This window comes from Corticium candelabrum, chromosome 1 (assembly GCF_963422355.1).
Source record: "Corticium candelabrum chromosome 1, ooCorCand1.1, whole genome shotgun sequence".
In the NCBI taxonomy this organism is placed as follows: Eukaryota; Metazoa; Porifera; class Homoscleromorpha; order Homosclerophorida; family Plakinidae; genus Corticium; species Corticium candelabrum.
In genome coordinates this window covers 10,591,739-10,615,334 of record NC_085085.1, presented here as the reverse complement: position 1 = coordinate 10,615,334, position 23,596 = coordinate 10,591,739, and the positions used below count along the sequence as shown (strand labels likewise).

At 43.8% G+C, this 23,596-nt stretch overlaps 3 protein-coding genes across 3 annotated transcripts; 1 reads left to right on the top strand and 2 right to left on the bottom strand.

Annotated features, from left to right (window-relative positions):
• Positions 1–24: 24 nt before the first annotated feature.
• On the top strand, positions 25–4,831 carry LOC134178159 (uncharacterized). The gene is made up of 3 exons (XM_062644966.1): positions 25–138; positions 2,464–3,091; positions 3,156–4,831. The coding sequence occupies exons 1-3, from the start codon at positions 76–78 to the stop codon at positions 4,547–4,549; spliced, it is 2,085 nt and encodes a 694-aa protein (XP_062500950.1). The 5' UTR covers positions 25–75; the 3' UTR covers positions 4,550–4,831.
• A 130-nt stretch (positions 4,832–4,961) lies between these two features.
• LOC134178148 (major vault protein-like) lies at positions 4,962–7,794 on the bottom strand. The gene has a single exon (XM_062644955.1). The coding sequence runs from the start codon at positions 7,691–7,693 to the stop codon at positions 5,123–5,125; it is 2,571 nt and encodes an 856-aa protein (XP_062500939.1). The 5' UTR covers positions 7,694–7,794; the 3' UTR covers positions 4,962–5,122.
• A 3,394-nt stretch (positions 7,795–11,188) lies between these two features.
• LOC134189948 (clathrin interactor 1-like) lies at positions 11,189–23,439 on the bottom strand. Its single transcript, XM_062658349.1, has 9 exons — positions 23,308–23,439; positions 23,041–23,242; positions 22,370–22,508; positions 20,166–20,294; positions 19,918–20,104; positions 15,570–15,808; positions 12,079–12,356; positions 11,922–11,981; positions 11,189–11,865 (listed from the first exon to the last, which is right to left on the bottom strand). Exons 1-9 carry the CDS (start codon positions 23,337–23,339, stop codon positions 11,404–11,406), a joined length of 1,728 nt encoding a protein of 575 aa, XP_062514333.1. The 5' UTR covers positions 23,340–23,439; the 3' UTR covers positions 11,189–11,403.
• Positions 23,440–23,596: the final 157 nt, after the last annotated feature.

Below are 23,596 nucleotides of genomic sequence, written 5' to 3'. Positions count from 1 at the left end.
CGCATGCGCAGTTATTTGTTGTGACTCCACCTACGAACGTCTAGATAATCTAGAGAATCTCGAGTCCTAGGAACGATGAGTGATGTTGTTTATCAAGGCTACTTGGAGAAATGTCCTCAGAAGTCCGGCATCGGAAAAGTAAGTGCGAAATTCCCGATTGCATTTTATTACAAACGTCGAAATTGCGACGGGTCGTAGTGGTGATGCTAGACACTCACTGGTAGTTGCATTCAAATCGAGAGAATTGCGATTAGGTCACGAAATTCGAGCAACGCAAACACAATGGGCCACGCCTAGTCTCGTGATCGATAGGTACCGTGTCTACACTGCATCAGACTTCCTTTTAGACGAAACGAGGCGTTTGCAATTATCTATGTTTACTAAACAGGTGTTTACGTGTCCTAGATAAATGATTAAAGTAAACTCTTGCGTCACATATTAATTCTGTTTTTCTTACAGCAGAATGACGCTAGCGTTTGGTCCTCTCCCACCACAATAGAAAAAGGGTTAATTGCCATGTCTACATCATTAGGCACTAACATTCTGACTTTAGCTTTTAATGATGATGCAGACCGTGACGCTGTGAAGTTGTTGCAAGCTTGTCTTTAGTTCAGAACGCCATGCAGTCAGCTGTACATGCACTGCAGACCTGCATGCAGCTTGTAGGACAGAGCATTGCAAGATTTTACTCTAGAGGCTCCGCTACACACAAAGTTTAGAGCTGTAGCGATCACAGCAATACAAAGTATTAGGTTAACTAATAATTAATTAAATGAAACCGAAATTGTAAATAATTTGAAGATAACGTACATGCATGTGTCTGATGATATGCTAGAGACTAATACGTCAACGATGGCAATGACAAAATAATCAAATGGATAATATTTTAACATTAAATTTTAGTTGCGTATTCTCGTTATTTTATTGTGTTCGTAATGCACAATTCATGACTACTGAACACGACCTCACACTTTACCTACCACCATGCATGCACACTATAGAGTTGCTCTAACAGGTACATGAGATTTACCCTAACAGTAACTTCTTCTATAGACTCACTCGTGCATGAAACTACTAGAGCCACACAAATTGTGTGTTTGCTGCCTTCATGTCTGAAAAATTTGGTTTGTCAAATGCTCTGTGTTTGATAGCAGATACCGTCTGCTGCAATACTTCCGGTACCGTTCGAGAGACTGTTCTATACAGCGCTGAGCTCACGAGATTGACGTTAATCGATTCGTTAACGTTAATTTTATGATATAAAGATCTTTCCAAAGATGATTGTGCAAAGACAAACGTTTGCAAAGACGCAACCTGTCGATGACTCTAGAAACACGTGTTTCGCATATATTAATTGGAACGCGCATCTAGAGGTTGTAGATGTTGCGCGCAAAGCGCAGATTTGGACAATCCATGGATTACACGGTACAATCTATAGATTTACAAACCATGGATCGCCAATACAAACCATGCATACTCTATAGCCCTGACCCCTAATCCTAACCCCTAACCCCTAACCCTAACCCTAACCCCTAACCCTAACTCTAAACCTAAACCTAGCCCTGACCCTCAAATTACCGGGAGAAACTACAAATTGACGATTTGTCCATATCCATGCTTGGCGCATGGCATATACATTTCCAGAACCGTCTTGGACACAAACTCACCATAGACTTAAGCTGGGTTTACAATATGCAAACGCTTGAGCGTCGCGTCGCGTCACGTTGTCTTGCGTGGGAGTGGCACGTATCGCGTCACACGCGTCGTACCATTCACAATACGATTTCAGCGCGCCGTAGACGTCGCTGCCTGAATTATTGAACTGACCACTCGCGCTTCGATTTTCTACTAGCAGAACTCTGCCGGAACCCCCAGCTTGCTCAAAATCAATTTCTAGGCGTTCTCCCATGCACGCAGGTCTTTGTACATCTTGCAGTTGATCATCCACAAGCAAGGACAGCTCCCTACACAATCTATAGACCGCTCAACGTCGAGTACAGCGCCCAAATCAATAATCATTGCCCACGGAAGCCACGCGTGCATTTATAGTTGGCTGTGATTGGTCGAAATCAAGGTGCTACTTCCGACGCGACGTGTACAGCTTCCGATTCGACGCTCAAATAGAACTTGGTTCTATTTGGACGCGTCGCGTCGCGTCCGTCGAACGTCGCGTCGCGTAGACCATTTACAATTTGAATTTGTACTACGCGACGTGACGCGACGCGACGCTCAAGCGTTTGCATATTGTAAATCCAGCTTAAGAGGGACCCTAATCCTAGAGCCTTAACCCAAAAAGCCCTAGCTCTAACCCTAACCGCAGGGTCACTGTTGATCTCAGACTGAGATCGTGTCCAATTTTCTAGGAGATTCCTTGCCGTGCCCGTTTTGGCGTGACATAAACAATGTACCGATAAACATATTTTTGCATGTAGACTAACGACTTGATGCTTGTGTAATTTGCAGAAGTGGAACAAGAGGTACTTCATTCTGAAAAGCGCTGGCCCTCTGGGAAGTGCAAGATTGGAATATTATCACGACATGAAGAAGCAGCAGGAGAGAAGCGTCATACCACTACGCGAAGTGACAGACGTTCGCCAAACGGACCACAGAAGCAGACCTTTCGTGTTCGACATCACGACGCCGCTGCTTCACTACAGGCTATCGGCAACGAGTCAGAGAGAACTCGACACGTGGATAGACACCATTTCGAATGTTGCTTTCGGACAGGGTCAACAATTGCCTCAACCGGCGCGTTACAACAATTCGATGCCTCCCAGAATGCAACCATCCGTGGAACATCCACCTCCACCCTACGCAGTCGGAAACGACGCGATTTTTGGCTCTCCTATCTCTAATCCGGGGCCTGGCTATCCCGAACAACCGCCTTCAGTCGCCGGGCGGCATACTCATTTCAGTGAGCCAAATCCTTCGACATTTAGAGCCCCCGTTCAAGGAAGAATCGACGCGGGAGCGCAAGGAGTACAGACTATTGATGAGGCGTTCCACTTGATGCCGCAGGACAACCCTTTCCTGCCGTCAGCACAAGATTTGGGAATCCAAGAAAATACGCTTTACAGCGGATTGTCAGCAGGTAAGCAACATTTACCGTCTTTAGGTGTTTCCTCGAGGTTGGTAGGTGTCTTTCTACGTTTTAGAGAAACAATATCAAGTCACTATAGTACCAACCGAAGCCTCTGAACGTTTGTCACTGCACGGTCACTATTTTCTTCACGTCTCAGCATTGTATCTCTGTCTGACAAGCGTTACTACCGGACAACGACTTTTGACATGGCCGCTCAAGTATCTTCGTCGCTACGGTCGCGACCACACGAAATTCACGTTTGAAGCCGGTCGGAAATGCGAAAGCGGTCCCGGCGTATACTTCCTTGGCACTCAGATGGGCAACGCAATATTTCTGCAGGTGCACGCCAATGTTAAGACGATAGGAATGCAACAACACACAAGTCTACAACAAGAAGATATCGTGAAGGGATCAGGATCAAATGTAGGAGGTATGAAACCAATCGTCACTTTGCCACCCGTTCGTCACAAGGACCCATTTCAGTTTTCTTTACGGCAGCAGCCAGCGGCGCCTACTCCTGCTCCTCGCGATCGTCAGCTGTTGCGCGCACAATCTGACCTTACTTCGGCGGTTAGTAAAACAGAAAGTCAGCCCGTGGCATCCCCGTTCTTTACTCAAGAAGTAGTGTTGGAGCAGCCAAATTCCATACCGGAACAGACGCATTTTTATGAAGAAGGAGGTGAGAGCACACTCGACAAAGCGATGAGTGCTGCTGCGGCCGCCGCACACGACCTGGCGATAGTAGCAGGTCCGAAAAGAACTTCACCGCCTACATTTCACGTTTCTGCACCCAAGACGACAGCGTCCCAAAACGGTCAAGATGAGACAATTGGCTATAATCGACTGGCTCGAAAAGCCAAGCCTTTAAAGGAACAAACCGATGAACCCCTCTATGACGAAGCAGAACTTGACCGTTTGATGGCCAATATTGCACAGCACACTCGACTAAGCGGTAACTACGACACTCTGTTTCATGACTTCTCTTCTGCAGCCCCAGACAACAAAGCTACCAGCTTAGCTGCTACAATTGATGACAAAGATCTAGATGAAGTCGATGATATATGGAAAACTCTGGAAAGAAGAAATCCATACGAAGAAGTCGCGATGTCTCCTTCAGCTAATGCAGAGAACAGTCGTTACGACCGACCGCCACTCCCGCAGAAAGTTAACAGTCCGTTACCTTCATACCTCAACGTTCAGACAGAAGACGTCGATACTCGTCCTTCCTATATGAACGCGACTAGTAGTGGAGACACGAGACTTCCTGGCTACACCAACGTGTCTCCAAATGACGAGGAAGACGATTATGATGGTCTCGGCCAATTCAAAGAGCTAGAAATAGATGACTACACTCCCCTCGAAATGACAGAAAGAGTGCCTGACAAACCGCCTATCAAAACAAACCCTCGTGATAGGGAACTAGATGACCCCAGTTACGGTGTCGGTGGTAAATTCACACGTCTCTAGCAGAAAGTACTGTATGCTCGGATATTTTTCAACTACTGGCGTAGCACAATTGTGAGTTTTGTCCTCAAACAAGGCCGTTATAATATAATATACTGTTTGATGTTCATATCAGCAATATTAATACTACTCTATTACCACCAAATTGTAGTGTATCTTTTCATGCAAATGGTCCTCATGTACACCATATTGACAAACAGCAGCAGCGTCGATCAGTAGGAAGTAGGCCACGAGAGTCCAGTATAGTAAGTGTGACCTTCCAGACAATTGGCAAAGGTTTAGAAGTTACCTCTTCGCTTATACTCCTAGTGACTGCTCCTTAGGTTTGGAAAATCAGTGATGCCACTGAAACCAGATTTCATAACGACATCAAACAGATGACTGCATGAACAATCAGGATGGAGGAGATACAAACTGTGCACCACAAGTACTTTTGTATTAGCACATAAAATCCACGTGAATCAATCCAATTCAACACAATTGACTAAGCAGCAAAAGAATAAAAAAGCCTAAATGCCAATGGTCACAACCACTTGCAAAGCTCATGCAGAGTTGCAAAAATCAAATTGCAAGTTCCTAACTGTCGTCTTCTTTACCTACTGCACCTATCAATCCTGATGCCGTTCCAAAAAGGTTGATGGGGCTCTTACCATCAGTAATCAGTGTAGTAGTGATGCCCAGAGCTTTGAGCATGCGCAAATTGGACTCGGGTCCAGCTTGAGCAATAGCTGCAATTGTATCAGATCCCAGTGCTTCTGTTGACTGCTTGAACTTCTCCACCTCAATGTTAGCCATGTCTCTCTTTTTCTGGATCTCTAGCTCATTCATTTGTCGTAGGTAACTTAACTCGTCCGCTCTCGATTTCATCTGTGATTCTAATTCAGCCTTTTGCTCGATGTCTTCTGCTTCTGCCTTCAACTTTGCTGCCTCAATCTCACTTTCACCTTCAATCAAAAGCTTCTCTGCTTCAGCTTGAGCTTCTGCTTTTGCTTGACCAGTCGACTCAACAGCAGCACTGACAGCCTGAAGCTCATACAGTTCCATTCTAGCTTTTTCTGCTGCTATTTCATTGGCAAGTTTTTGTCTATCCAGATGTCCACGTGCAACCTGCTCATGTCGTTTCGCCTCATGGGCAGCTTGAGCTTCAATAGATTGCGTAGCAATCTCGATGGCCATCTGGACACTCTTGCTTAGGCTTTCACGCATCTGGCGGTCAACCGGTTCAATGCTCTGTATATCAATATTAGTGATGACCAAGTTGTTCGATGGATACCTCAATTCTGACTTGACTTTGCCGTGATCATCGAGCCCAAACACTGACACTCGAATGATTCGTGCTGAGTGGCGATGAAAGTCATCAAACGGTGTTTGAGCAACTGCACTGCGAATACGACTGCCAATATCACGACAGGCAAATCCAATAAAATCTGGTACACTAAACAGCTTTGCTTCCTCTTCTTTATCACCCTTGTTTGCTTCAAAATAATTGTTAAAGGAGACAACAGCACGTAGCCTAGCATGGTCACTTGTCTCAACATCAATGATGTCAGTAATAAAATCAGGACCCAGCATCAATGCTAGTGAACGAAGTGCATGCTCCTTCTTCGGCTTGCCGGCACTTAAACTCAGGACATTAAAATTTTCGTGTGGATCAAGCATGACCATATCTGGGCCAAAGGTAACACGTGCTGCGCGTTTCTGGTAGTTATAGACTTGCACTGCAGAGTTATTTGGGCAACGGTATGTGACAACTCGAGTTTTATCACGCTTCTTTGTGTATGCTGCATCGATGGATGACTCAAAGTAAGCAACCTTGCGAATACTTGCATCACCAATGCCTCCGCCAACTTTCAGCATCTCCTCGACATCATCGGGTAATTGCTTTTCAAATAATTCCTCATATTCCTGTAAGAGATATGATTGTGGACCCATCACCGAGCGCACTTCTCCCGTTTGGATATTCTGAACATACACACCTTCATTCTTGTTCAGTGGAATAGCTTTCCTCATCTTTGCCACAGTAACCTCAACTGGTGGAACATAACTTGTCGGACCTTGAATCATCCAGCGATCACCAGCAGAATGTTGTATCTCGTCGCCAGATGACTCATCCACAAATTCTTCTGTAGCAACAAGAACAAGTGCCTCATCATCGCCCAAGATGTAGCTTTTCTGAATGTCTCTCTCCAGCTTTTCTCCAGGATGAAGGAAAAAGTGGACTGGACCTTTCCGCAGTTCTTTCATTCCAAGCTTGTTCTTGCCATCGTCACCAATTGGATCAAGTACAACGCAGTACTGCAGTGAGTTAAGCACGGTTCTCTTCACAACAGTGACCACCACTTCCCACACATCTGGTATGTATGTTTCTGCTTCATCTAGTGTAACTAGCCATTCATCACCGGCTTTTCTTTCCTTCCCGTTAGCATCTTCGCCAGTAATCATTGCTCTCATATGAAGAGCAGCGTCGAGGGTTAGCGTGTAGGCTTTCTCCAACCCGAGAACTTCTTCAAACACATCAGGCAGGTAGGCACCTTCATCTCTAACCAGCCACTCCTCTCCTGTTACCCGGACGACACCATCTTTCGCCGTGAACCTCTCTCTGGCTCGCAGTCTGAGAGCATGTCCAGGCAAGATGACCTCAGGAGCTAAGATTGTTTCAATGTCCACCTCGGGAGTAGGACAATACGTGAGAGGGCCTTCCAACTGCCACATATCTCCAGCGCACCTCCTCTCTCCACTCGAGTCATCATGATCAACAGCGGCCCTCAGGCGGATAGCATGATTAGCTTTGACGACTGGAAGCAGTTTGAGAGCCTTCGCATAATTCCCAGCCGACGCAGCATCCTGCAAGATCTCGCCCGGATACAACGGAAACGGTTCACCATGAAATCGCACTTCTCTCCATCCAAACTGCTGAGGAGGCGTCTTTCCAGCTTCCAACTTGCTTCGGTCGATAGGATCTTGAACGACACAGTAGTGGCCCGGCGGAACGATGACGAATCGGAGCGGCCCGGCCACGAGGCGTTGATTTTCAAGAAGTGAGACACTCTGAGGGCCGACCTCGACGCCCGTCACGTTCGTATTGATGTCAAGTATGTGTACATACTCCAGCGGCTTCAGACCAATTACCTTTCGATCGGAAGACATCAGAACTACTAGAGCGATTGCAAAGTGCGTACAGGCTCGTGAGGTCTGACGAGGCGACGGGAGAGCACGCTAATTACTCTCTCATTGCATGCGCAGCGGCTAAATTTAGCTGAGCAAGCACTAAAAGCGGGGGAGTCGACAAATCATGGAGAAACCTGCACTGGGCACACGATTGGTCTGGTTGACCAACTGCAATTGCAAACCATGCGTTTGTCGATTAATTAAGTCCTTGATGGTGTAGCTAGGGTTCATGGATGGATGTGAGGGTCTATGTTGAATGTGTCGATCAATCGATCGATCGTGTAATCAAGACAGTCCAACTAAGATAGTCTTGACATGTTGTTGTGAGGTGAAAACAACAAGTCATAGACTCTCCATTGAGACTTCAACATTTTTGTTGGACTGCATTGAAATATGTCAGTGTTGCACCAATTCATGTAGGAGGACAGACATTGATAGCGAATATAATTAACTATTGTTCTACAACCAGTTTCGCCAGTCATCTCTAAAGTAATAGAAAGCCTAGTTTGCAAACAACTTAATTAAGTCTTATAATGTCGTTGATTACGTCACAACTTGCTATGTCCACAACATTGTGAGTATACTGTAGTCACAATACCCAAGATGTATGTTCACTCTGTCATTGGATCTCTGTGTCAACATTTGACGTCAAGAAGGCTTTTGATCATAAAATACTTGTCAGGAAACTCAACAAACTAACTTTAAGAAAAGAACTCAGAAATGGTTTTGAAACTTCTTTCAAATAAGATAGCAGAGAGTTTCATGAAATCAACAATCCTAATGCTAGTCAAGTGATACTGAGGTGTCCCTCAGTCTTCAGTCTTGAGCCCCATTTTTTCTTTGTGTCTTAATGATCTCCCTAGAGCAATCAAAGGTTAAAGGCTGTAAAATTTGTAACAATCTGCATTCGCTGTTGTAGAGTCTTGCAGCCTTCTTTGGTTTGTCGAGGCTCTACTTGAGCATTTTCTTTCGTCGCATACTTGCCGTGCAGCACGTCTCTGGAGTGTGGGTTTTTACGCTCCAAAATGCTAGACAGACACCGTGCAGTACAGGGACGGTGGAACGGGTCCAGCTCGTTGCGGCGTTCGCCAACCAAAATTCAACTTTCCAGATCCTCAATACAGGGTATTTCTGGCCAATGTATATAGTTGATTTAAATAACCAATTTATTCCTCGGGATTCGTGTACTACATGTACGTGGAGAATTGGTGTGTGCTGCCGCTGGCCTGACAAAGTTTGTTATAAAGTGTACTATAGTCTATAGTACTGGACGGCAGTCCAAAAACAGCAACGCCTTACTAACTCTAGGCAAAGTCCAACAACTGTTTCCACAAATCTTAAGTTTTCTTGAAGATACCTAGAGGAGATAAGATGCGCATCAGCGATACTTGCCCTTCTAGATCTGCCTCTGAGGTGTACTCATTATGGACTAGCATCGCGGTGTCTTGGTACCGGTTATTGGTACTGTACCTAGGGTACCGTCTAGGGCCAGGGATGTAGTAGCTACGGACCTGTGACCAGAGTATGTACCAAATACCGCACCCGTCTCACTCAAGCGTCTCCTGACTCTCCACTACAGAAAGGATGACGAATCAAACAACAAAGACGGAGTGAAAATACTTCGAGTGAAGCCAAAAGCAATTGATGAAGGAGTTGCCTTCAACGAAGTTTCTAGGCTAGAATATGCCAACAAATTCAAGTGAGCTACAGTGCTGTGTTACAAACAGAATAAATATTCTGTAATTCGTGTCTGGATTGCATATATATGCTGCTGTGAATGGTGTCATTAGCCGACTTGGTGGAAGTTGTCCAAAAGATAGCGTATGGATGACAATCATGGAAAGGCAACTATTTCCAGTTCTTGCCTATGGAAGTCATTTGTGGAATTTTGAACGAAGTATAGTAGAGACGTCTATTAACACAGCGTATCGAAAAGGTATTCGTCGTGGGCTTGGTATGAGACAAAGAGACTCTATAGTGGAAAGAATTTCAGACTTTGTTGAGGCATCTCTTAAGATGAAATGCTACAGACTAAATTTCTTAAACGGGCCATAGATTCAAGAAATGAACTTGTGAGAGGACTGGCTTTGCTAATAGTTAGACATAGTTATCCTGGACACGGATTAGATATGGTAGATGGTAGTATTTTTACGTGTAGGTTAAGTGATTTTGTGTGTTAGTTATGTCATTTGTCTACATGTGTAGTGTGTGTGTGTGTGTGTGTGTGTGTGTGTGTGTGTGTGTGTGTGTGTGTGTGTGTGTGTGTGTGTGTTATGTTGCCCCTATGAGGGAACTACACTAGATTTGGTGTGATAAAAATAAATTATATTATATTATATTATTATATAGAAACAGCTGAAAGTCTCTGACTGCACAGTTGACTAAAAGGACAACCGGTTTTTCTCAAATAGATTTGTTAAAGATGTTGCGAGTGTTTTCACGCCGCACCATGCATCTCTGATACAACGCGAATAACGTGTAGTGTATTTGTTCTTCTTGCAAAAACAATTTGCTTGTTTGCTTTTGCTTGTAGTGGCCGGCGTGCGTGGTTTGCACTAAACGTTGCCAAGAATTTAATCGATGCTACTGCAATCTAGATGGACAGACTTTTAGGTTTAATGTCTAGGGTGTAGTTAATATTAATTTCAATACATAGCATAGGTGGATGTTGGCAAACCGAAACGAGAAACGAGTTTAGATGTCATGAACTTAGAACGCGACGTCCGTGGCTCTATAATTCGCACCGTTTGAACAGAGGCCGGTACCATTTCAGCGGTACAGTACCGTGACGGAAAACTATGCTCCGGTGTTTTGGTACCGCGAGGGTGTACACGCATCATACATTGTATCACCGGTGATGCTACCACAACACCGTGACACCACCGCTCTGTACATCATGCACAAGTGTGTGAGCCCTCCACCCGTATCCTCAGACTTGCAACAGAGAAATAAACAAGCGTACACACCCTGTATCCAGAAGGCGCCAGGTCAGCAAGACTCTGGCAAGACTAGAATGTTCTAATGCATATCGTACCCTTACAAAAGAGTCACGCCATCTGTTGTGGCAAGTGCGGACACGCGGGAGACCGGTCGACGATCTGCGGGAGAGTTGGCAGGTCTGGGCCACTTGAAGTGAGCGTGACGCGCGCGCGCGTTGCAAAGTTTAGCACCGCCTACTTCCGATACCGCACAAAGCTTTAGCAATAAGGTCTTTCTTCTGACCTCTTGACCCCGTACGAACTATTGTAATTATTAGCCTTTCGTTACAATTTGTACCAACACAAATGAAAGCACCATCTGATGTCATTCCAAATGTGAAGAAGAGGTCTCACTTGTAAATGGCTGTCAGACTCATAAACCTGGGTGACTGGAACACCACACGTCAAGGAGCACTGACTTCTCTCCAGTATTACCTGTATAGGTAAGCATGTAGGAAGAAATGTGTTGTGTGCAAGCCTGCCAATGAATGTGTACTCTAGATGTATGAAAAAGTACATTCAATCACTTCTGCTGAGAACACTATACAAATAACGTGCAGTTTTCAATCCATGTTACACGACGTCTTGACTAGCAAAACAACTGTTCCAAAAATTACCATCAATCTTACAGGGATAAATACAGCCACCCCTCTGCACACAACAAACTGTAAGGGCAACAAGGAATGCGAGCACAATAAATGAAGGCCAAGGCTACTTGAATCCACCGTAACCTGAGTATCCAGGTTGCATTCCTGGTCTGGGCTGCTGGTAGCCCATCATACCCATACCTCCACTCATTCCCGGATTCATTCCCATTTGAACTCCATATGGCGAACCGCCCACTGGCATTCTTCCATATCCCATTGACATACCGGGGTTACCCATTCCCATTCCCATTCCCATGGGTGGAGATGTCATGGGCATCCGCTGTTGCATTCCCATGCCAGAATAACCACCCATTCCTGTGTTACCAACAGCAGCACCAAACGCCGAATAGTTACCAACCGTTGTCATACCAGTGGACCCTTGTCCTACAGTCTGCTGTGCTAGTTGATTCATGGACGGCTGTGACATGTTGCTAGCCTTGTCTTTCGTTGTGGTACTACTTAAACTATCCAAACTAATGTCAACTCCGGCTGTGCTCCACAGTGTTGACTTACTTGACTCTGGCTTCTACAAAAGATTACTTGACTACAGTACACTCACTACATGACAAACTGTTGCATTACCGAAGATGTCTGCGTCTTTTCTTGCTGTGACTCAGTAGACTGAGGTTGTAATGCCTCAGGCTACACAAAGTAAAATTAGAAAAACAATAAAGAGACTGAAATCATGAAACTGTCAGCTGCTCAAACAAAAGAACTATTCTGCTTTACAAGCATATACCTGCATCAGAAGTGGTTGTTGCTGCATTAGCTGAGCAGCCGACATAGGTGGCAAGCCTGGTTGTACATTCTGTGTTCCTACACTTGGTTGCTGTGTGGATGCTCCTTGAAATCCAGAAAATCCCTCGACTGCTGTAGAAGCAATGCTTGTAGGCTGCATTAGTTGACTTGTGGCTGGAGGAGGAGCAGTAGTGGGTGCTGCAAAGGGTGCAGCTTGAAAAGTAGCAAAGTTTGCTTGTTGAGGAGGCGCAGATTGGAATGCAGCAAAATCACCACCCACTGCAAAGGCAAAAAATTAGTTCCAACTTACACGTGTTATAAAAATTACAGAGATGATTGTTCTATAACAAGGGAAGGCTGAAGGGTACACTCCATCGTTTAGCGCTACGCCCCCGCAAACTTGATTGTATGGTCTATGCAATCAAGTTGGAAGGTTGGGCTGAGCTACAGGCAAAGCTGAATATCAGAGCGCAGTTACCGGAAAATGTATGGGAGCGATTTTGCAATCTCGTGGTTGAAGCAGAGTTTGGGTCGTGTGCAAACCAACTCGTCATCTTTCCTCAGGTCGAAGGCACCAAATAGGTTACGTTTTACACAAAACCAGATTTGAACATGCAAGCGCTACATACAGTAGTCCCTCGCTTGAGCGACCCCTCTCGCAAGCGACCACCTCTCTTGAGCGACCAAATTTTGGAGCACGGACCCACTGTAGCACAGATTTACCTCTTGTGAGCGACCACCTCGGTAGTGCGACCAGCGACCGGGGTATTTTGCGACCTTAAGTAACGTGCGTTAGCCTCTTGCACGCGATCCACTGATGAAGAATTGGTGTCTCTCCTTCCTGGAATTGACATCGGATGGGACGAATACGCAGAATGCGACAACGAGCTTCCTACATGCGAAACGATTGAAGATGGTTGGGAAGTGAACCTTATCGCGGATCTCAGAGAGGAAGAGCAGGACGAAGAAGACGGCGATCTAGAAGACGAGGATGACGATGAGCAAGCAAGCGACGACAATGGTACAGCAAATAGAAATGTCATTAGCGAGGAATCTGCAGCTTTGGCGCTTCGTCATTTGCGCGATTTTTCGGTTGCTCAGGGAAACGCTTATTTGCTAGATCTAGTATGCAAAAGTCAATCAGTTGTTGACAGGATTCTCGTTGCAAAGCGACTTAAAGCTAAGCAGACTAAGATTACTTCATTTTTCTTGTAACGATATTGTCTGCGGACTTTGTCTTAATAAAGAGAATACATGCATGTACGGGGTTTTCACCACGCCTATTTCTCATGAGCGACCACCTCGTTTAAACGACCATTTTTTAGCGTACAAAGGTGTGGTCGTTCAAGCGAGGGACTACTGTATAATAAACGTGGTAAGCAATAATTAGGTCAAGTGATAAGTGCAAGCAGACAAATGCAGTGCAGTCGATCCCTTCAGCCTTGCACATGCATCCATGCCCGTTGCATAACCCACGGGCACATTTTCTCAATGTCTCGCGCGAGTGTCTTCTAGCATTTTGATGGTAGCAAGGCTCCTAGCGTTAGTGCGAGTTGACGGAATGTTTCTCACATGACCATCCTGTTTTCAGGCTATTTGCTGCTAATATCTAGAGCTCTCTTATCCAGCTTTGCCTGTAGTTCAGACCAACCTTCTACATCGATTGCGTAGCTATGCCATCAAGTTTGCGTGGGTGTAGCGCTAAACGAAGAAGTGTTCCTTTAAGAGATCCACATTCAAATATACTTTTGTTCACTTGTGCTAGGTTTCTATGGAAGCTTCACACAGCTGTGTGAGAATGTACTATATAAAGCTCAAATTGTCTGTCTGTCTGTGTGTGTTTGTGTTCGCGTTTGGGGGCCACGTCTTTTGTCTGTTCGCAACCGAAATCAGTATGCACACTCGGCACGCACAGAGAAAGGTTTGCGTAAAAGAATTAAAAAAATTATGTACCGAGTCCCCTCTCGAGAGGTCGACCCCTCCGCGTAAAATTTCTCGATGACGCTAACGCTACACATTCTGATTCATTCGAACACATGCCCACACCAGTCCTGTGTAGACCCTATGCATCGCCGTCCTTCGCAAAGCTTCGAGCAATCGACTATCTCTTGCCGACGAAACTTACTCTTCTATCGCTTGCGTTTCTCTCCAAATTCTGATTGCATTTGCACCAAATCCAACCTACACGTTTCTGCAGCAAGCGCTACACGGGGAGTGTATCGATTTCTATCAAAACAAGCGCAAAGAGCAAGATTCGAATTCATTCAGCATATCCGGGACCTCGCAACAAACATTGCACGTGACGTGTCCACAGACCTATCTTTACACTACAGTATCTTGCCCGTACGAAGGACGGGCCATGTATACTAGTACTATATAGATTCGAGAGCAAACCTTTGTCATGAAACCAGCCTAACGAGATGTATAAAACAATTACTCATCTCTTCATACATTCATCTACAATCCACTTTTATGTTGAAAAAAGGCTTTGGTTTACTAAAGGACTTAGGTCATAAACACACCGAACCATGTGACGTGCGTTAGAACCTGTGGTCATCATGGCTGTCAGTCTCTTCGCAAAGATAGGTCTATATCTTGCTTATTATAGTACATCCATCCTACACAATAAGAACAGGATAAAGAAGGAATGTAGATCTACTGCTGCGCATACAAACAAGAAGCGCTGCATGGGTAGGTTTGATGCTACGTGCAGCTGCCAATAGCAATTGAATCCACTTCAAACCAATGTGCATTGAATACGGTTTGACAGTCAATGCACATTAGGTGTGAAAACGCAATGAGCATTAAATTGGCATTGAATGGGCTTTGGAGGGTAGTGTGAAAAGACATTAATTACAAGGAGAATTGATATAATATTGCAACAACAAACGATGCAGAAAAATTAACAACTTACGACTGACTTTCTCAAAAACACAGCAGCAGTACAGAAGTAACTGCTCGTATCGTGTGAATGTCGTTGTTGTTTACCAATACCAAGTCTAGCATATCTGACTATCTAGGTCATACCGAATAGTTCCACAGTTGTCCACAAGCACGTGTTTACAGAGACACACAAAAATAAACAGACAAACAAGCAGATACAAAAACAAACCTAAAAAACCAACAAACAAAAAACAGCATACCCACAAACAGACAACAGTGGGAAAGAGACAAGACAGATAAACAAGACAGGCAGACAAGTAAGCAAACACACTGACGTGTAAAGGAATCCTGGTAAGTCGAGCTGCCACCATTGCAGTTCCACTTGTTTGCAAACGTTGTGGTAACTGAAGTGCGTATTCAAAACGATGCACACACGAACAAAAAGGCAGAAAGTAATTAAATCAGTTGGTCAAACGCTGTAACAGATCGTAACAAGACTCAGTTCACCACAGACACAGACAGAGAGACATGCACCAGCCCAGAAACTACGTTGGTAAATGTACTGTCTAGATTATATTGCTACAAAATATTATAAGTATGCATAACTACCTGTTCCTGTTGTTGACGTTACTGCAGGAGCAGTCGTAAAATCTATTCCCGCAAGCGGAGCCTGTGTCTGTGCTCTGGATGCAGTGAAATCACCAAATGGATCAGCTGGTTCTGCTACTGGTCTTGCTTCTGAGCTACGACTCGGTGCTCCACTTGCCTCCAGCAACTTCTGTGGTTGACTGCGCACAGGAGGCTGAGATTGTTTTATTTCATCACGTGTCTCTGTTACAGCTTTTCGTCTGCCAACAACAACAAGGGTTAGGGTTATGGGTTAGGGGGTTGATTATGTCAATCTTGCAAGTTCGCTGCTTAGTAATAAACATGTCTATCGCCCTCTGCATATCCATGAAATGGAATACATGCCTTTTTCGAGGAAACTAGAAAGATCCTTTGTGTTTATGCAACCTGTAGTCTTTGTGGTGTCTTGTAAGTAGTTGGATAAGGTGCGCCTTGATTGAGACCCTCTCATGCTGTTTGTGCCTGCTTTGCATATAATGTAACAAAGCTTAAGGTGCCATTCAGCCATCATCGTGTGAATAGCCTCAGCCCACCGCTGTTGTTACTTCATATATATATATATATATATATATATATATATATCAGTGTGCGAAATAGTCTTTGACTGACCACCGGACATCATGTCCTGTCAATTTAAAATTTGCCGGACATTAGAAACGTCTGGTCGGACATTCCAATCCTGGCAAATACTACTTATCACTTACAATTCATCATATCTATTTTTATTAATACATTTTCTCTATTCTACTATAGTTTCCCAACCCCAACCCCAACACAACTATCTCAAATTAACCCCAAAATATCTTCCCCTACTGTCGAATGCTAGTCTCTCTAGAACCATCTTAGAATTATAAAGCCAAGTTTAATGGACAACTGTTGATGGATGTGTGAGGTGGCTTGGCTAACAGTCAGGTGGTTATGCAGTGCTGATCTCCGTGCAATTGATTTCGAAACATCGAGGCTGTGAGACGACCAAAGACCGAAACTTTCAACCACAAGGGTTATATACATTGTTGCTGGGTCCAATGGACACCTGCTTGAGAGTAAAGACCTTGCAAAACCTCAAGGAGTGTAGCAATGACATGTTCAAGCGAACGTGTACACACACTGATCCCACCACATCATTTTCCAACATCTGAGTCCACCACACTGGATATACAAGCACAAGGAACAAAGTGGTCTGGGTGGAGGCATATGTTTCCCCATTCAGATCTATAGTTGATGGTTACTGCAGTGGACCAATTCATGACAATTATCATGGGTTGCCGCAGTACTTCGAGGTTGGTACACGTGTCCATGTATTTGTGTTGCCAAACCAAATCTCTTGGAATACATTGCACAAACAGGTTGATAAAGGACACTTGCCACCGCAGCTAGCTCGAGGATGTCTGACCAAGTGCTAGGTTTCATGGCTCTAGATGACACTTTGATGTTGCATGCCTTTGATAAAAAAGTGCTTTGCATGCAATTAGTACAACCCACCTGACAAATTACCAAAAAAGTCTGACTAAAAAGTGGCCATTGTTTGAGATAGCAATGAAGAGAGAGACAGACTTTCATCGCTTCCTCAACTCTGCCCTGCTTGGCTACAAACCCATCCGCGTAAATTTCTGAATGCCTGGTCTGCAAGCCATCCCCTCCCCTTTTTGACTTCCGTTGGCATGTCCTACCCAGTGAGTTTCAGAACGTCATCTTCGTTCGCATATGCGCCATACCTCTAGACATGGAAACTGCAATTGTTCCAAGAACATGCACTACGCTAGTGGCAGGTTTTTAGTTCAAGGACTTCGTGCTATCCTATCAAACCTAATCATCTTCAGGTTCTTATAGCCCATACAGAAAACATTACATGCAAGTATCTGAGTGTCTTATCCTGCCGCGTTCACGGTGTATGGCCTGTGGCTGTCCGCTGCATTTTTGTTGCGCACCTCAGAGCCCCAGCGTGTGTACTTAAGCGCCCACATCCGGGATTTGACAAAATTCACATTCAGCTAAACAGTACACGTATGATGCATAGCTGTTTGTGTGCAAACTGTGGAAACTACGTTTGTTGACATGACACTGGGATGCGCAAGGATATGGGTTGCTCATACTGAATTCCACACCTGCCGCTACTCCACCGGACAAAAAGTCCGGCGAAATCACAAATGGCCGGACAAATGCTTCGTTCAATCGGTAAATGTCCGATGTCCAGCCGTTATTTCGCACACTGTATATACACACATATACATAGTGTTCTCCCCAGAATATCTCAAAGGCGTGGTGGTACAGGCGTGGCTAAATGGAACGCACTTGTGGGCTTTGCGATGCATTCTAGAGCAACATAGGGTGCTTGCGTTTAGTCCAAATGTTAGCTGTACAACATTTCTATGCTTGGACAGAGTATAACACAAGCAAGCTATCATTAATCCCACTTTTCATCTGGGCTACTTTCTAATCTGCATACATGTCGAAAACCTGCGCCTCCCAATATATTCCAAGCCAATACAAATTACAAAATTGATCGTAATAGCTTTACTTAGTAACTTAGCACTAGTAGACAAGTTCACTAAGCAGTTGGTGACAATTTCCCATGCCGATATCGACCCCAGGTATAATACGTGCGCAGCGTATCGACATGCTCGCCGAGATCTACAAGTTTTTCGAAACTGTGAACGTGTCTACACTAACCTGAGCAATGCTTTCGCTAACTTCGGCTTTGGGTCGATCCCGTTCAAGCGCGTTTTGGCATCTGTAATCAGTGCATTGTCTTACATACTGTGCAGGGTAACACCTCCCAGATCGGCTTCCATAGGTGCCAAAAACACCACTAGAAGAACGAGAAATTGGGCCATCACTTCAACAACACAATTCGACGCATTGATGTACTTTGTCTTGCAACTTTGTATTTTCTCAACGCACCACCAGCGAATCCACAGCACAAACGGCTGCCGAGGGCGTGACTCACATACGGATTGCAATGTGGGCAAATACGCCACCAAATGATGTCGGATCGGATTCAAAACAACATCATAAGTATATTTTGGACATAGCGATCTCTATGACGTTGCTTTTGGACTTTCCACGACGACAACAACAACAACAACAACAGTTTTATTCATCTAGACAAGAACCCAAACCACTGGTCTCCCATTTCTTGCCTAGCACATAGATAGTAAGACGTGGCGGGCATAAGTCAAGGCATGGTGGCGTTAGCCAAGGAATTGGGCGTGTCCTTGTAAAACTTAGCCAAGGCGTGGCGAGCTGCCACGTCTTGAGATGCCTGGGGAGAACACTGATATATATATATATATATATATATATATATATATATATATATATATATATATATATATATATGGTTAAGTGATTTGGTGTGTTAGTTATGTCATTTGTCTAAATGTGTGTGTGTGTGTGTGTGTGTGTGTGTGTGTGTGTGTGTGTGTGTGTGTGTGTGTGTGTGTGTGTGTGTGTGTGTGTGTGTGTGTTTTATGTTGCCCCTATGAGGGAACTACACCAGATTTGGTGTGATAAAAATAAATTATATATATGTATGTATATATATATATATATATATATATATATATATATATGAGGGCTGTCTGTCTGTATGCACGACCAGGCATGTCTCCATCGCCCCGCGTTCGATCTCTGCCAAATTTGGCTGGCGCACGACAGTGACATGGCTGGATTTTTCTCGAGTGCACTGAGTCCCCTCTCGAGGGGTCGACCCACCCCCGCATAAAATTTCTCGACGACGCGAACCCTACACCTTCCGGTTCATTCAAACACACGTGTGCACCAGCCTCGTGTGGACTGTAAGCATCGTGGTCCTTCCGGCGATTGACAATTTGTTGCTGATTAAAGCGGCTCTTCTAGCGCTTGCGTTTCTCTTTAAATTCCAATTAATTCTGATTGCATTTGCACCGAATCCGAACTAAGCGTTTCTGGCACCGAGCGCTACACAAGAAGCGTGTTGATGTCTACTGAACAAAGCAAGAAGAGCAAGATTCGAATTCATTCAGCATGCGTGTCAAGCAATATACGGGTGAGTAAAAGTAACTGCATGTGACTTTCACGATTTTGCTGCCTGGATATGTACACGAGAACAAGGGATTTCAAATTGATCGGCTACTCAGCCGTAGCTGCCATTTTTGTCAAATTTTGTCATGTCAAATGGCCGTGCAATCTTCTCAATTAGTCAGTCATTGGCTGATGACCGGCTGTTAGTTCATGCTCTGTATATGCACACTGTACATGACTAGACACCACTATACGGCTACCAGTAGCTGTTCAATAATTTAATGCCATATAATCTGAATGAGCGTATGTATACATCCCATTCACTTACTCTGGTGGAGGTGTTGCATCGTCTTTGTAAGGTTGCCTACTGTGTCGATCTCTATCATCATACCCATCTTGATGCCGACGACCACGACCAAGAAAACCAAAACTTGGTTTCCGCCTCTCCCTTGTAAGTCCACTGTCTACCTCTTCGTCCAAACTATCTTTCAGTCGAGGTTCATCCGAGTATTCACCTAGACAAAAATGACCTGACTAGATTCTTGAACAGATGTCCAACAGAATGTAGAAACTAACTGTATGTCTGATACTCATCAGATGAAACCCCAACATACTTATCTCGTGTCTTCTTTGCCTTACGGCGTTCCTCCCTAATTTTCTCGTCGTCTTGTAAGAAACCAATAAGTTCTTTAGCTTTCTGACGAACTAAAAAACATCATTGTTTGTCAAACAAAAGCAATGGTCACATGAATAGAGAGAGGCATTCAGTAATTAATACCAACACTTAACTTCACAAATCACATACATTGTAAACGTAAGTGTTGACTTGTCTCTGTTAAAGGAACACTCCGTCGTTTAGCGATACGCCCAGGCAAACTTGATTACATACATAGCAAGATTGAAGGTTGGTCTGAACTACAGGCAAAACTGGATATGAGAGTGCTAGATATTAGCAGCAAATAGCCTGAAAACAGAGCGCATATGATGGTCAAGTGAGAAACATTCCATCAATGCCTGCTAACGCTAGAAGCCCTACTACCATCAAACTGCTAGAAGACATTTACGAGACGTTGAGGAAAGTGCCCGTGGGTTATGCAACAAGCATGGATGTGCATGCAAGACTGAAGGGACCAACTGCACTGCATTTGTGAGCTTGCACTAATCACGTGACCTAATTACTGCTTACCACGTGATCATCGTATGCGCTGTTTCACGCTGATATGTAGTGCTCGTATGTTCAAACCTGGTTTTGTGTAAAATGTAACCTATTTGGTGCCTTCAACCTGAGGAAAGATGACGGGTTGGTTTGCGCGCAACCCGAACTCTGCTTCAACAACGAGATTGCAAGATCGCTCCCGTACATTTTCCTTATTTGTAACGGTGACTACGCTCTGATATCCAGCTTTGCCTGTAGTTCAGCCCAACCTTCCAACTTGATTGCGTAGACCATGCAATCAAGTTTGCGGGACGTAGCACTAAACGACGAATTGTACCTTTAACATTACAACTAAAAATCAGGAAGGCAGCACACTGAAACAAATTTTTGAGTTTGATGAAATTACAGTTTCTTGTCATAAAAGGTAGAAAAAATACATTTAATTAAGTATAAGCTGACATTTTTACATTGCATGCTGTTTAATTAAATATTTTGCAACCTCCTACTAACAATGACCATCTTCACTACTGTACATGTACCTAGTATTTCACACATCGGTAACAACAACAATGGAGTTGTATAACACATGAGTTACAATGAAGCCACATTCAAACGTTTACTTGTGCTAAACAAATAAGTTGCTCATAAATTGTGGCTTCATTTAACATTCTCAGGGGTTTCTCCAGAAAATATAAATAGCAGAGGTGCATAATCTAATTTGTTAATTTTAAAAGTGGTTTTGGGTGTGGCACCTGATAGAAAGTTGAGCTAAGTAAGCGGCAATCTTCAACACTCAGAAATATTCAATTAATTTTTCTTACTAAAATTTAGATTATCTCTCTTGTTTACTTTGTCGCTTGACTCAGTTTATATTACCGCAAGCTAACAAGTCCAAAAGATGTGTTAAATTTCGTCATCTAAACAAACTTTGACAAAAATTCTATTTTGAATTTCTAACTAATTAATTTCTACATCCTCTGCCATCCTCTTTTGGGTTTATTCACATCAATACACTTTGTAAACCATGTGTTGATTAGCACATACTTTACAGATGTCCCAACATAGAGTTGACTGAGTCCCACTGTGGATGTCATATGATGTGTGATATACGCATGAGTTCAATACATGTTAATTAAAAATCACTCCTACTAAAAACTAAAAACCTGATTAAACTACTAAGATTTTAGAGAGCTACATCTGCAGAAATAATGTCTACGTGACATCCTACGCATTTTTCTAACATAAAAACATTTTCGTTTTGCCTGTACAGACAAATGGACACACCCTAAAAAGGTAGTGAGCGTTCACCACAGCCTGGGAAAAACCTGGTTCTTAGCTCATGCATCATACAAACTCAATTCATAGTTGTCCACAACAATGAACAAATCACCGACCATCACTTTACTGCAACATTTTGCATCATCATTCAACAAATATGTTACAATTGAAGTATACACCAAATTCTGTATTACATTATGACACAACAAGGAAAAACACTTTGCTCAGTCTTCCATAAGGTATGTGTTAAAAGCATATTATAGTTATCATAGTATGACTTACATTAGTGTCCACACAAAACTTAACTTATCTGCTATTTTCAGCCATTGCAATACACACGACTCACCATTTATTCCCTGGTCTTTGCCATGATCATCTCTAAATACAAATTCTTCTAACGGTTTCATATCGTACAGGTGATCTCTTGCACTTGTCACCACCCTTTCACTGCCATTTTTTAGCAAATAGCTCAACAGTAACAGTCCCTAAACAAAACAATCTGTCAACAAGATTTCTCTTCTAATCTATTCAACTTCTGATGATTGCAGTCACGGTTTCAATGCAACTACATCCAATATTGAGAAGTTAACAGAATAGTAAGAATTCAACTGACAATAAAAATAAAATACAAAAGTTTAGATGCACCACATATAGCAACAAACGCCTTCATAACTGAAATAGCTCCTATCTTTTGACTCAACAATAGTGTAGCCATGTGAAACCATAGATTGTGATATGGTATCCATGTTCACAGTAAGAGGTGGTTCACCTTGATTACTCACTTACAACAGTCCCCTAGTTGAATACTGAGCAAGATTTCATCAAAGTCTTATGCTGCTGTTCAACTAGAATTACTCCATTATCTCCGTTACCAACACCTTTTTCCAATCGATTATCTTTCCAGGCGGTCGACTGCCATCATGTGACAAGTAGTACTGTACTGAACGTACGTACATACTCAATCACCGACTCAGTAACCGCCCCCCACGAACCGAGACACACAAAACTGAGCCTCACTTTGTACGTGCGTCTCCAGTTCTTATTCGAGCTCTCCAGCATGCGTTTCCATAGCATAGACATGACCTCTGGAAAATGCTCATACGTGAACGTGTATTTAGCGATTTCTTGCATGAGTGAACCGTGGGGCCCCCATGTCTCATCGTTCGTCGCTTCACGGACTTTTGCCTCTACTTCCGTGTAGTTCATCACCACATTGGCGCTAAAACATCGACGACAGGTCAAAAACTACCGGTAAGCGAGCTACTCTTCCACATCTCATCGTACAGTTTGTCGCCAAGCTCTCGAACCTTCCACATCGTCTCAGTCCCTCCGATAAGACAGTCAACCGCTCACAACTACGCTTGATTTAAAAGGATTCCAGAATCTCCGTTGGATTACTCTAGCGGAACCAACGGTTACATACAATATGCGCATGCGTAGGAGTCAAAGAACACAGTTACGTAGACTGCAATGAGTAAGCGTTTTGTTTGGTCAACTGCATGCATTTAATCTGTAGACAATGGGAGTCCTCTAGCGATTTATCAGCGAGGAAACATGATTGCTAAATAGTTCT